Source organism: Engraulis encrasicolus, chromosome 23 (assembly GCF_034702125.1).
Source record: "Engraulis encrasicolus isolate BLACKSEA-1 chromosome 23, IST_EnEncr_1.0, whole genome shotgun sequence".
Taxonomy (NCBI): Eukaryota; Metazoa; Chordata; class Actinopteri; order Clupeiformes; family Engraulidae; genus Engraulis; species Engraulis encrasicolus.
The window spans coordinates 31,960,204-31,973,708 of NC_085879.1; the positions used below are offsets into that span (position 1 = coordinate 31,960,204).

The 13,505-nt window shown below is 44.3% G+C and overlaps 2 protein-coding genes across 2 annotated transcripts in view; both read left to right on the forward strand.

Annotated features, from left to right (window-relative positions):
- Positions 1 to 7,483, forward strand: part of LOC134440331 (neuronal acetylcholine receptor subunit non-alpha-2-like) — a 19,140-nt gene extending 11,657 nt beyond the window's left edge. The window contains exons 4-8 of the mRNA XM_063190362.1: positions 201 to 408; positions 2,235 to 2,450; positions 3,054 to 3,143; positions 3,850 to 4,248; positions 7,197 to 7,483. Coding sequence (XP_063046432.1) covers positions 201 to 408; positions 2,235 to 2,450; positions 3,054 to 3,143; positions 3,850 to 4,248; positions 7,197 to 7,340 — 1,057 coding nt within the window. The 3' untranslated portion in view covers positions 7,341 to 7,483. The remainder of the gene's footprint in view (positions 1 to 200; positions 409 to 2,234; positions 2,451 to 3,053; positions 3,144 to 3,849; positions 4,249 to 7,196) is intronic.
- Positions 7,484 to 9,687: 2,204 nt separating this feature from the next.
- trmt112 (tRNA methyltransferase activator subunit 11-2) lies at positions 9,688 to 13,005 on the forward strand. The gene is made up of 4 exons (XM_063190470.1): positions 9,688 to 9,973; positions 10,265 to 10,366; positions 10,596 to 10,688; positions 12,716 to 13,005. Exons 1-4 carry the CDS (start codon positions 9,899 to 9,901, stop codon positions 12,815 to 12,817), a joined length of 372 nt encoding a protein of 123 aa, XP_063046540.1. The 5' UTR covers positions 9,688 to 9,898; the 3' UTR covers positions 12,818 to 13,005.
- The last annotated feature ends 500 nt before the right edge of the window (positions 13,006 to 13,505 follow it).

A 13,505-nucleotide genomic window follows, 5' to 3' on the forward strand; every position in this document is an offset into this window, starting at 1 on the left:
AAGCTCAGTGAAGTCTGAGAAAAAAAAGACCCCCTATAGTCAGGAAGAAACCTCAGGCAGAGACCAGCGGCCACCTAGGAGAGCCCCCTGCCAGGGCTGGTTATGTGATTGTTCCCAGTAGAGTGCATAACGTAATGTTAAGATGTATTTTGTTCGCAGTGCATAATGTAATATATTGTAAACATGTATTTTGTTCGCAGTGCGGACGGGCGTTTCGAGGGCTCCTTGATGACTAAGGCCATTGTGAAGCACAGTGGCGTGATCACCTGGACGCCGCCGGCCAGTTACAAGTCGGCCTGCACCATGGACGTCACCTTCTTCCCCTTCGACCGGCAGAACTGCTCCATGAAGTTCGGATCCTGGACCTACGACGGCAGCATGGTGGACCTAGTGCTCACAGACACACAGGTGCAATGCTATTATTGTTATTATTATTATTATTATTATTATTATTATTATTATTATTATTATTATTATTATTATTATTACACAGATGCAATACTATTGTTGCTATTACTACTGTTACTATTATTATCATACTCAATAAATTATACTCTACTCTCTACTCTCTATTGTTAATCAAACTAGCCAAACATTCACTCACTAATGGGTCAAAGTGGTTAGTTAGTAGGTTGGTCTTATCTAGCCTGATTCTAGCATGCTCCTAATGTTTTTTGACTGGAGAAATGGAATCTTGCTACACTCTCCCAGACCTAGCAGTGGAGCTCACGTAGCACAGAACCTGACCCACAGCACTAACCATCTAGTGAAGTTTGCGGATGATACAACACTGGTGGGCCTCATCACCAAGGGCGATGAGACTCACTACAGAGAAGAAGTAGACCTGCTGGCCAGATGGTGCAAAGACAACAACCTCCTGCTGAATGTCAACAAGACCAAGGAGATTGTTGTCAACTTCCAAAGGGTCCAAAAACAACTGCCACCACTGACCATCGACGGCGATGCTGTGGAGAGAGTGAGCAGCACCAAGTTCCTTGGAGTGCACATCAGCGACGACCTCTCTTGGACCACCAACACTACATCACTGGCGAAGAAGGCCCATCAGCGTCTCTACTTCCTGCGCAAACTAAAGAAGGCAAGTGCTACACCCTCCATCATGACAACATTCTACAGAGGAACCATAGAGAGCGTCGTGTCTAACTGCATCACAGTGTGGGGAGGAAGCTGCACGGAGAAAAACAGGAAGACACTCCAGCGTGTTGTGAACACAGCGGAGAAGATCATTGGAGTACCACTCCCCTCCCTGCAGGACATTTACACCACACGCCTCACCCGGAAAGCACTGATGATCATCAAAGACACAAGCCACCCTGCACACAAACTGTTCAGCCTCCTGCCCTCTGGAAAGAGGTACAGGCGCCTCCGTTCCCGTACCACCAGGCTGGCGAGCAGCACAATGCACCAAGCGATCAAGATGCTGAACACTCAACCCACTCTCCCTCCACTGTCAGCCTCTAGCCAGCAAGACCACTGACAACCCCCCCCCCCCCCATCCCCCACCACCATATTTGCGACTGAACATTCCACCTGCACTACTATACTTGTGACTGAACTTTCAACCTGCACTAACTCAAAACATGCACACACACACACACACACACACACACACACACAAGCACACTGCACTTTCTGCACTAAACCCAAACATACACACACTGACACACACTGACACACACACACACACACACACACACAGACACACGAACACACACACAGACGCACACCGCACCTTCTACCTGCACTAAACACATACACACACATACACACACACACACACTGCTGCTGGTGTACTTGACAGACCTTTTTAATATTTATTTTTCTTCAAAATGCTACTATTACCATGTCAGAACGCTATAAAGGACTTTTTTTAGGAAAAGCACAAAAGCACAACAATACCTCTTAATGTATGTCCTCTACAAGTCTTCTGTTGTCCAGTCTTGCACTTTAAATGTCTGTATGAGCACTGTCTATGTCCATACTGTCTTAAGTCCATGTATAAGTACTGTCTATGTCTATACTGTCTATGTCCTTACCTAGATTAGTCTATGTCTGTATGGGAAAGCAAGAAATGTAATTTCAAATTCTTTGTATGACCAGTGCATGTAAAGAAATTGACAATAAAACCTACTTGACTTGACTTGACTTGACAATATATTATTTAATAATGACAAAATAATAATAATTCTCTGTCACAAAAACCTGAACAATCCCAGGTGGACCGAAAGGACTTCTTCGATAACGGCGAGTGGGAGATCCTGAGGGCCACGGGGTTAAAGGGCAGTCGTCGTGACGACGTGCTGTCCTACCCGTTCGTCACCTACTCCTTCATCCTGAAGCGGCTGCCGCTCTTCTACACGCTCTTCCTCATCATCCCCTGCCTCGGGCTGTCCTTCCTCACCGTGCTCGTCTTCTACCTGCCCTCCGACGAGGTATCCTTCTGGGTTAGCCACTTCTGTTGCATGCAGGGACGCATTGCAAAGTCTTGGGCTGCAGGGCCCCCCTTGACCGCTGGGCCCCTGGGCCTGAACCCAGTAGGCCTGTGCAGTAGTGTGTCCCTGATTGCATGGTAATGCATGATAATGTCCTTGATTGCATGATAGTGTGTCCTTGATTGCACTGTTTTAGTTTATTTAGAGGCACTATTATTACATCCCCTGCCTCGGACTGTCCTTTCTCATCGTGCTCGTCTTCTCCCTGCCCTCCGACGAGGTATCCTTTTGGGTTAGCCACTTCTGTCACATGATCTGTGTTTCTCACTGTTATAGTCTAAATCATAGTATTTTTATGGCACGCAACTTTAATGTTGTTTAGTAATTCCACTGACTGTTTTTTGTCTATCTGAAATTATTCTCCTTCTTTCTGTGTGCACACAATATGTTGTATTTTATGCCACATATTTTAAAAATGTTATCTTTTATGTACTGTATATTTGTTGTAGTAGGTTGTTTATTATCAACCTGTTAAGTGTTACCCCACTATAATTGACTGACTAACTAATTGATTTGATCTGACTGATTGGTTGATTGGTTTAGGGCGAGAAGCTGTCACTCTCTACTTCCGTGCTGGTGTCCCTCACTGTGTTCCTACTCGTCATCGAAGAGATCATACCCTCCTCCTCCAAGGTCATTACATTACATTAGGCTACTCCACACGTCATCCCAATGCTGACATGTTGCTTTTGTGGACTTTATTATGTGCTGTGCAAAGGCAAAGTGCACTAACTACATATTTTGTCCAAATTGAGTTTAGACTGAAAATGTTCTTAAAAACACCTCCTGTATCTTTAGCCTTATGGTCCAAATGTGTCCCTTTTTATTTTAGATATATTGGTATGCCAAAGTTTTGGTAACTACAATGTCCAACCTGATTCCAATACTTTGAAGGCCTTTTTTCTCAGTTTCAATGTTGGCATAGTAATGCCACTTTGGCTTTGTAATGCAGTATATGCCGGGCGATTTCCGGCATTAATAAAATATCTCCTCCACTACTGTACTTTCATTACCTATGGGCAGTTCTAGAGAGGGGCCAGGGTGGACCAGTCCCCCTGTAAATTTCCTCCTGGCTCCTGTTGTGACCCTTGTGCTGGACAGCCAATGACCGTGACATGATATACATTTTTGTATATTATATATTCATAACATGAAAAATGTATCTTTTTTTCCAATTTATGAAAAAATAATGGCCCCCCTGGTAATTTTGGTCTGAAATCGCCCCTGTCATTAATGTATATTCCATTCCACTGCAGGTGATCCCGCTGATCGGTACTGTACTTTATATTATATTATATTATTATTATTATTATATATGTTATATTCCATTCCACTGCAGGTGATCCCTCTGATCGGCGAGTACCTTCTCTTCATCATGATCTTCGTCACGCTCTCCATAATCGTCACCGTCTTCGTCATCAACGTGCACCACCGCTCCTCGGCCACCTACCACCCCATGTCGCCGTGGGTACGGGGCCTCTTCCTCCAGAGGCTCCCGCGGTTGCTGTGCATGCGCGGCCACGCGGACCGTTACCACTACCCGGAGCTGGAGCCCATGAGCCCCGAGACCAAGCCCAAGTCGGGGAGTCGCCGGTCGGGCAGCCGGTCGGGTGGGGGAGGGTCGTCCCAGGAGGACAAAGAGGAGGACGAGCACGCCCTGATGTCCATGCTGGAGAGGGCCACGTACTCTGTGCGCTACATCTCGCGCCACATTCGCAAAGAGCACTTCATCAGAGAGGTAGGCTACGCATGAGTAGAGGGCACAAAACACTGTCACTATCCCTTTCATGTGTGTGTGTGTTGGCGATAATTGTTGAATGTGTGTGATCATGTGTGTGTGTGATGTGTGTTGGCTATCAGCTGGTTGCTACTCTCAGATACACACAGAGTACACAGCCAGTTTACATTGTCGACCCATGCCTGCAGTTTGCCTAGGGATCGCTGTCGAGAGAGCACAGCCCTGAATGGAGCCTGCACGCCCCTATAGTGCAGTATCACCCGGGGAAGTAAACTTTATTTTATTGCAGACACATGTCCATATCACACACCATACAGTATTCAATACTCAATACAAAAATTATAAATAGTAAAAAGAAAAAAAGAAAAAACAAGAACAAAAAAGAAAAGAGAAAAAAGGACATATTTAAAAAATATACAGACTATTGCACCAATGCCTCCTTAGCCTAGAGGTAAATCTGTAGCTACTTTTGGTGGGATTGACTAGAGCCTGAATTATGCTATTCTCTGACCTATCCAGGCGATACATACAACTGGACATCAGATGTCTTAAGAGTGCCTCAAAGGTTGGCACTCTATTGGACACAAACAGCTGACTAGCACTGTGCCACCTAGGGACCCAAAGCAACAGCCTCATTGCATCATTGTATGCTACCTTGAGTCTATGCATACTTGTTTGCTTAAAGCAAGACCATAATTGAGCAGTGTATAATGGAGTAATGTAGGCTGTAAACAGGGAACACTTCACAGAATCAGAGCACATAGAAAACTTACGTAAAAGCATGTTTGCTTGAGCATACATTTTACAGCGCTGTCTATAAATATCTTTGTCATCTGTCCAGTTATCAGATATGACATGTCCAAGATACTTTATTTCTTCACATACAGCAAGTGGACTATCTGACAGATAGAAGGTAGGGAAAGTTGATTTCCTATCCCCAGCACTTCTAACAATCATGATATTGCTCTTCTTAGCATTATACTGTATGTCATAATCAGAGCCATACTGAGAGCACACCTTCAGCATCTGCTGCATCCCAGCACTATAAGGACATAGCAGAACCAGATCATCTGCATACATAAGATGATTAACAACAGTGTTACCAACAAGGCAGCCAGTTTGTACTCTATTTAACTTATCTGACAGTTCATCCATATAGACATTAAATAAAATAGGAGATAAAATCCCTCCTTGTCGCACTCCATTACTAACAGAAAAGGGAGCAGACACCACATTGTCCCATTTAACATGAAATAATTGATGGGCATACCAAAAGGCTAATATTCTCACAAGGACTTTAGGGACACCTCGATCAATCAATTTCACAAACAGTGAAGTGGTGAGTCTATAACCTTTAGAATCTCTCTGCAGAGCAGGAGGAGGGAGCCAATCAGAGACTGATATCCACGAGAAACACGGAAAACCCTCTCGTTTGTCCATAAGCCACCTTGCGAGTTTTTTTTTTTTTTTTAAACAGGACCAATGCGTAACGCATTCAATAACAATGGTGAACACAGCAGTATTAATGAAATAACGACGAGAGGACATCTTTAACATTAAATTTGTGCCTTCAGCCAAAGCGGCTTACTGTTACCTACAGGGTATTGGCTACAGTCCCGGAGGCACTATGGAGTTAGGTGCCTTGCTCAAGGGCACTACAGCCATGAAGGGAGGAAGAGATTGGCAATGGTGGGATTAGAACCTGTAACCCTTTGATTTGAAGCTCATCTCCTTACGCACTAGGCCAAGGCTACCCCCCACACCTTACATGTCTTTTTCAAAATTCAACTTTATTTAGACAGGACAGTGAAGAGTTGGACAGGAAACGAGTGGGAGAGAGAGATGGGGGAGGATCGGGAAATGACCCAGGTCGGGAATCGAACCTGGTTCGCCCGCGTAGCAGTCCGGTGCCCAGCCGTGGCTTAGTGACTAAGCCACGGCTGGGCCAACATTACACAACATTACACTCTCTATCTCACTCCATGACTAGTGCTGCCCTTGAGCAAGGCACCTAACCACACACTGCTCCAGGGACTGTAACCAATACCCTGTACTTAAAAGCAACCGTAAGTCGCTTTGGATAAAAAAGTGTCAGTTGACTGTAATGTCATAATACTAATAAGGCCAGTCATGGGTAAGCAGTAGGGTTAGGGTGTCAGACTTTTAGCCCAAAGGTTGCCGGTTTGACTCCCGACCTGCCAGGTTGGTGGGGGGAGTAATTAACCAGTGCTCTCCCCCATCCTCCTCCATGACTGAGGAACCCTGAGCATGGTACCGTCCTGCCACACTGCTCCCTTGGGGCGCCATTGAGGGCTGCCCCCTTGCACGGGTGAGGCATAAATGCTTTTTCGTTAAAGGACCAGTTCAGTCAATTTCAACATGCAGTTGTAATGCTCACACTGCCCTGGACTTGTCAGTACCTGAGTTTTTTTTCTTTTCTTCTTCAGCCTTTTCCGAGATATTGGTCATTGTAATAGGGGCAGCGCTTTGTTTACATTTCAATTTTTTTTTAAAATTTATTCCCAAAAACATCCGAAAGGTGATACAACATCAGCAGACAACTAGCAAACAGCGGTACCTTTTGTGAAAAATATTTGGAGTATGCCTATGTTAATTTTTTAAAAAATGTAAACAAACGCTGCCCCCATTAGAATAGCTCATATCTCGGAAAGGGCTGAGCCGAAAAATGTGGCATCACCTGGTACTGACAAGTCAAGGGTAGCGTCAGCAATACAACAGCATATTGAAATTGACTGAACTGGTCCTTTAAGTGCAGTGTTCAGTGGACACTTGTGTGCTGTGGAGTGCTGTGTCACAATGACAATGTGAGTTGGAGTTTCCCAGTTGGGCTTTCACTTTCATAATAATGTCTGTGTGTTTATCGTACTGTAGGAGGTGCAGGACTGGATGTAATAATAATACACGAAATGTCTGTGTGTTTGTTTTAGGTGGTGCAGGACTGGAAGTTTGTGGCGCAGGTCCTCGACCGCATCTTCCTGTGGGTCTTCCTCACCGTGTCCGTCCTGGGCACCATCCTCATCTTCACTCCGGCCGTGTCACTCTTCCTCAGCACACCGCCGCCACCCCCGTGAACTCTGACCTCCCCGTGCATGAACTCTGACCCCTAGGCTGTGACCTTTCACAATTGACCCTTACACGTCACTGTCATGAGACAGACAAGACACCGCATCTCTCTTTGCCAATTCACCTCCAGCTTGCTGCACACGACAACCCTGGGAAGCAGCGCAGTAAAAAAAAAAAGTTATTTTAACATGTATAGGGTATATTTCACATCTTCTACAGCAGAGGTTCTTAACCATTTTCTTTAAAGCCCCCGAGATAAGCCAGCCCCTCAACCCAAACTTCTACATGTATATACGTATATATGCACTAAAAAAAAGGATGAAAGTGTTACATTTCAATTACTCTTGGCCAAGACATTAATCAGTATCTTAATGACTTAATGTGATGGAGGTCATCTTGCACCTGTTCACCCCCCTCGGGGATCGAACGTGCGACCTCGTCAACTACAACGGTCCGGCAATGGGAGACACAGTACGATGCCAACGGCACGAGACTGTATGAAGCTATCGGAGGGAGGTTTTACCAATGTTCCACGCCAACTGTGCTAGTTAGCCTCCGTTACACTCTCCCCCTTAAACCCCACTCTCAATCCGGGTCATAGCACCACTGTGATGGAGGTTATCTTGCACCTGTTCACCCCCCTCGGGGATCGAACGTGCGACCTCGTCAACTACAACGGTCTGGCAATGGGAGACACAGTACGATACCGCTGGGCCAAGAGACTAGTCTCTCGGCCCAAACGGCACGAGACTGTATGAGGCTATCGGAGGGAGGTTTTACCAACGTTCCACGCCAACTCTGCTAGTTAGCCTCCGTTACATTAACATGGGATTATTTGATTTTGATTTTGCCTAATTATAATGAGCGCAAGCAGAATTTTGGTCACCACCTTAACTCAACATTTTGCCTCCGTAGTCTCTGGCACCTCAGGTTATGAACCACAGTTCTAATGTGCATTTGGTCTCAGAGTACTCTGTAAGTAATTAACTCTGCCTTTTTACTGTGTACAAATTCATACCCCACATGTGCTGCTTTAGTACACTACAACATGAGCCAATTTGTTATGAAGTACTGATTACTTATTTAGCAGCTATTGTAACTACAAGGTGTAATAACATGCCATAGTGTATTATAGTAGGGAACATTGTATTACATTACACTTACCTGACACTTATAGACCATCCAAAGCAACTTTGTTATTTTAAGTAGGCCTACAGGGTGTTGTTTACAGTCCCTGCTGGAACAGTGTGGGGTTTGGTGCCTTGCTCAAGGGCACCTCAGCCATGGAGTGTAAGGGTGGGATTTGAACCTGCAATCCTCTGATTTAAAGCCCATCTCCATAACTGTATGCCTCCATAACTCCATAACTCAATGAACTGTAGAGAGTAGGGAAATGGGACTACTAGTATTCCTTTGTTGCACACTGAATATTTCAATCTGTCTGAAACAAATCACAGATGTAAAGACAAAAATGTTCTATATCGTTTGTGTTTTGTTGTGTAGCAATGCACTGTACATTTGTAAAATCTTGCACTTTATCCAAGTTATTTGTAAATACGAGAAACATATTTAATATAATCTCAATAAAAAGGGCATTTTCAAAGCAGTTTCTTTGTGCTCCATCATTGTGTGTGTGTGTGTGTGTGTGTGTGTGTGTGTGTGTGTGTGTGTGTGTGTGTGTGTGTGTGTGTGTGTGTGTGTGTGTGTGTGTGTGTGTGTGTGTGTGTGTGTGTGTGTTTGGTGCCCCTTGCAGACCACACACACACTCACACAGTCAGAGAGAGTGAGAGAGACTCTGACTGCTTAGTCATACCCAAGTGTATGTTTACCAGTTGTATTTATTTACCCAATGGTTAAGCCTAAATAACAAATTGATGACAAAACTGATAGGCCAACTGTTTTCATGACCAGCTGGTTTTTGTCATCAGTCTTGGGGGAGGCACGAGAAGATGTAACAGGCAATTCTACTACAAACACAGGCAATGCTACTAAACAATTGCACGCCTATTGGGTTTTACATTTTTTTTATATTATACTTCTGTCAAACAGCTATAGCAGATAACAGATATAGTCTGAACTTAAATTCACAGTAAACTGGAAGTGCCCTGCCCTTTTGGTGCCAAAATAAGAGACGGTCTATTGGAACTAAGAACATCTAAAGTTGCCCAAAATTCCCAAGCCACCACCCCTAGTAGGCTATAAGAAGCAAGTCTATTCTTATACTAGCAGCTACATATGCTACTTTGTAATTTCCTTGTGCCCGTGTTGCTGGTAGGCGTCACACAAGCCAGTAAATTAATAACAGAAGTTCAGCTTAAAATTGCTATGTCAACATAACTCCCCAGTGTGACGAGGTAGGAACAGATATCAACCCGTTCCAAGAAGCCATCCGGAACATCTAGACTGCTGCACATCAACAGCACGGAGGCGGCGCATGCTTTCCTTTCCGTGCATGCTTTGCTGTCTGTATTACGGCGCATTCTGTATTTCTGTACATAATCATTGAAAGGGAGCTTTCCCGGTGACATTTTGCTATTTTTTGTAACCCATTAACTGCCTTTTCAAAATGAAACTACTCACGCACAACATGTTGACTTCGCATGTGAAGGGGGTGACCAAAGGATACCCACTGCTAATCAAGGTAACACTGGACGTTAAGAGCTCTATTTGTTTAATCTCTTGCGTGACACCAATCAATTCCTTGTTTCAACAGCTTATTAAGTTAAAGTCAGCCCATACGAGATATTGATTGATATTGATTAAAATGGCTAACCCGGAGAACACAAACACGTAGTCTTTTATGGTGCTTCAGTAGGAGACGACTCTGTTTAATTTTTGAACATAAATGTGGATACGATTGCCTTGGGGGAATCTTCAGTTGTCATTTTTCACATTCACACACCACTGTTGTCTTTCATTTTGGGCACTGTAGGCAACGGAGGTGAAGGTGAATGAGGTGGATTTCAACCCGCAGTTCATCAGCCGGATGATTCCCAAAATCGAGTGGGCCGCCCTCATACAAGCAGCTGACGGGGTGAGTGAATCTGATCATGTTGGCCACATGCCTATGCTTTTCCATTATTTTTATATTTGTGACTGCCACTGCCACAATACACAGCATGCAAGAGGAATTAACAACAGAAAGCTGTTTTTCGCCAACGTTGTGTGTGTGTGTGTGTGTGTGTGTGTGTGTGTGTGTGTGTGTGTGTGTTGACTATGCTGCATTTTTTTTTATCTGACATCAATATAATGTGTTTTTGCAGCTTGGACACCTACAGGATCTTCCCGGTGCAGTTGCTCCAGACTTTGAAAGCAATGAGGACTTTCTACGAAAGGTTCACAGAGCTCTCCTGGAGGTGTGTGTGTCTGTGTGTAGGCCCTAGTGTTGGTTAGTGGTTGAGGAGTGTAACTTCTGGCCAAAAACTCATAATCTTCAAGTGGTGTGGGATTGATTTCAGTCATGGGTAAGCGGTGAGGGTGTCAGACTTGTAGCCCAAAGGTTGCCGGTTCGACTCCCGACCCGCCATGTTGGTGGGGGGAGTAATTAACCAGTGCTCTCCCCCATCCTCCTCCATGACTAAGGTACCCTGAGCATGGCACCACCCCACTGCAATGCTCCCTTGGGGCGACATTGAGGGCTGCCCCCTTGCACGGGTGAGGCATAAATGCAATTTTGTTGTGTTCAGTGTGCAGTGATCACGTGTCAGGGTTCCCACGGGTTATGGAATTTCATGAATATCATGGAATTTCATAAAAGTTTTTCCAGTCATGGAAAGTCATGGAATTTGAACATTTTGCATGCACAGTCATGGAATATCATGGGATTTTCTTAACTGATGTGTCTTACTGGTTACACTGAAACACTTCAGCAGAGATGGTTTAGTTTCACACTGTTATGTGCAACATTCTAGAATGCAATGAGCCCTCTGAAGTCTGCCAGTGGCTCGGCGTCGGCTCTAGGGGTGAAGATAATCTTCAGTTTTCACACTTTTAAAAACACTTTTTGTACGGAAGTGGTCATGGAAATTCTGTTTTTGGGTCTATAAAGTCATGGAAAATCATGGAATTTTATATCTGAATTAGAGTGGGAACCCTGCGTGTGTGCTGTGGAGTGCTGTGTCACAATGACAATGGGAGTTGGAGTTTCCCAAATGGGCTTTCACTTCACTTTCACTTTCCTCCACCATCTTAATTTAATCAAGTTGCTCTGTTTATTCTGCTATGCTGCTCCTTAAATGCTTTGTTTGTTTAACTCAATAAGAGTCAGGTTCCTGTTATAAATGAGCTGTTACCAGAATGGCAATGACCAAGTCATATTGTATTACTTAAGGCAATGTGCACTGGCATGTGGTGTAGTACTATGGTAATACTACGTTTTTTCAATGACTATTACAGTGTTCCTGTGGTAGAACGGCGTTCGTTAAGGGGCTACAAAATGACACAGGGTGAACTCGAACCCTCTCCCCATGGTCATGCATCTGCATGCATATGGTCAGAAGTGTTAAACTATACTTACTCTGCGGCATATCTGCGTATACATACACACTCCCTCCTACACAGATGCTATGACCTTGGGTGTTTTGAAAGGTGTTATAGAGAATTAAAGGTGCCGGTATGCTTGCTGCGAGCTGTAAATTACGCGCGTCACCGCGAGCAACCGATAGCACATGCTTGCTTCAAAGGCAGTTGACCAAGACGCAAAATACTGGCGTTATCATCCAGGGGGCAGAGAGCACGCAGCATTGGGATGCGGAAATTGGGAACACAGATGGCAAGGAAAACGACAAAACAAAAAGAGGGGCTCCCTGGGCAAGGAAAGAATATTGTTACTACTCCTGTATGTGCAGGCTCCTTTTTCAAAGTGCAACAAGGAAGTATGATCACAAATGTTTGAAATTTCGGACAAACTCAATGAGACGCTCTTAAAAGTTGCTGCCATTGTCGTTTTCATATCAAGCACATGCGTGGAACTGCGCAGTCTTTCTTACGATCGCCCCCAGTGACTTTGAAGATATTGCACCTGCCGCACGCATTTGGCTGCCGTGTCCAACGCGCTTGAAATTGACATTAAATACGCATGTTAACGCGTTCATGAACGAATCGTGCACGCGCTCGCGTATCCTGCAGCAAGCATACCGGCACCTTAAGTTGTTGTTGTTGTTATTACATCACCCCCTCTATTGGTGCTTCTGTCATGGTTACCCCTGTAAACCAAAGTCATCCTGCATCAGGCCAAACCTACCAACAATATAAGAAATTGATTACCAAGTGAGCTATAAGTGGAGCTGCTCTCTCCGTTTGCATACAAATGTCAGCCAAGTGTAATGTAATGCAATATTATATTGGTACAGTATAGTAATGTTATTTCTGTGGTGTTTTCCAGGTGGAGGTGATCGAGGGATGTCTCCAGTGCCCGGAGTCAGGCCGAGAGTTCCCCATCACAAGAGGAATCCCCAACATGCTGTTAAACGAAGACGATTCCTAGGACACATGCAGAGTAATATGTTGATATACATATATATACATTCATATAGATTATGTTTAAATAATTTCTGTGCATACCATCTAATCGACAATGTCCTTGGGGTGTTTTTTTGTAATGTTGGTTTATTTATGTTTTTACTGATGCTTTTATGTTTGTTCTGTTAACAAAATAAAAGAACATGTTCGATAGTCCGCTCTCTTTGGAAGTTGCTTTAAAACTGTACTTCACCAAACTTAAGCTTAGCCCTGATGCAAAATTGCTGGTTGCAAAACACAGGGTACCGATGACGCTACCCATCAAGGAAATCACAACACTTGGTAAACTGTGGAGATCAGCAGACATGCAGTATATGCTTTAAATCGGGTGGGTGGGGAACCTTTTTCATTCGAAGGGCCACTTAAAATTGCTCGAAGGGCTGTAAAAGGGTCGTACTATGAACACACACCAGGATTTCCCCTTGCACTTTAGGCCTATATTGAAGGCAGCCACCTTTACAACAGACCCCACCTTCTCCCGATCCCCTGGATATAGCTTAATTGTATTGCAAATGGAATTTCTAAGATTCCTTTACAAAATATGACCTATTTCATGTGAACCAGCATAACATTAAAATTATATCGGTGGCCCTCGAGACATAGCTTTCCCACCCCTGCTGTAAATGAACAATTCACTGTCAAAAACCTTTGCA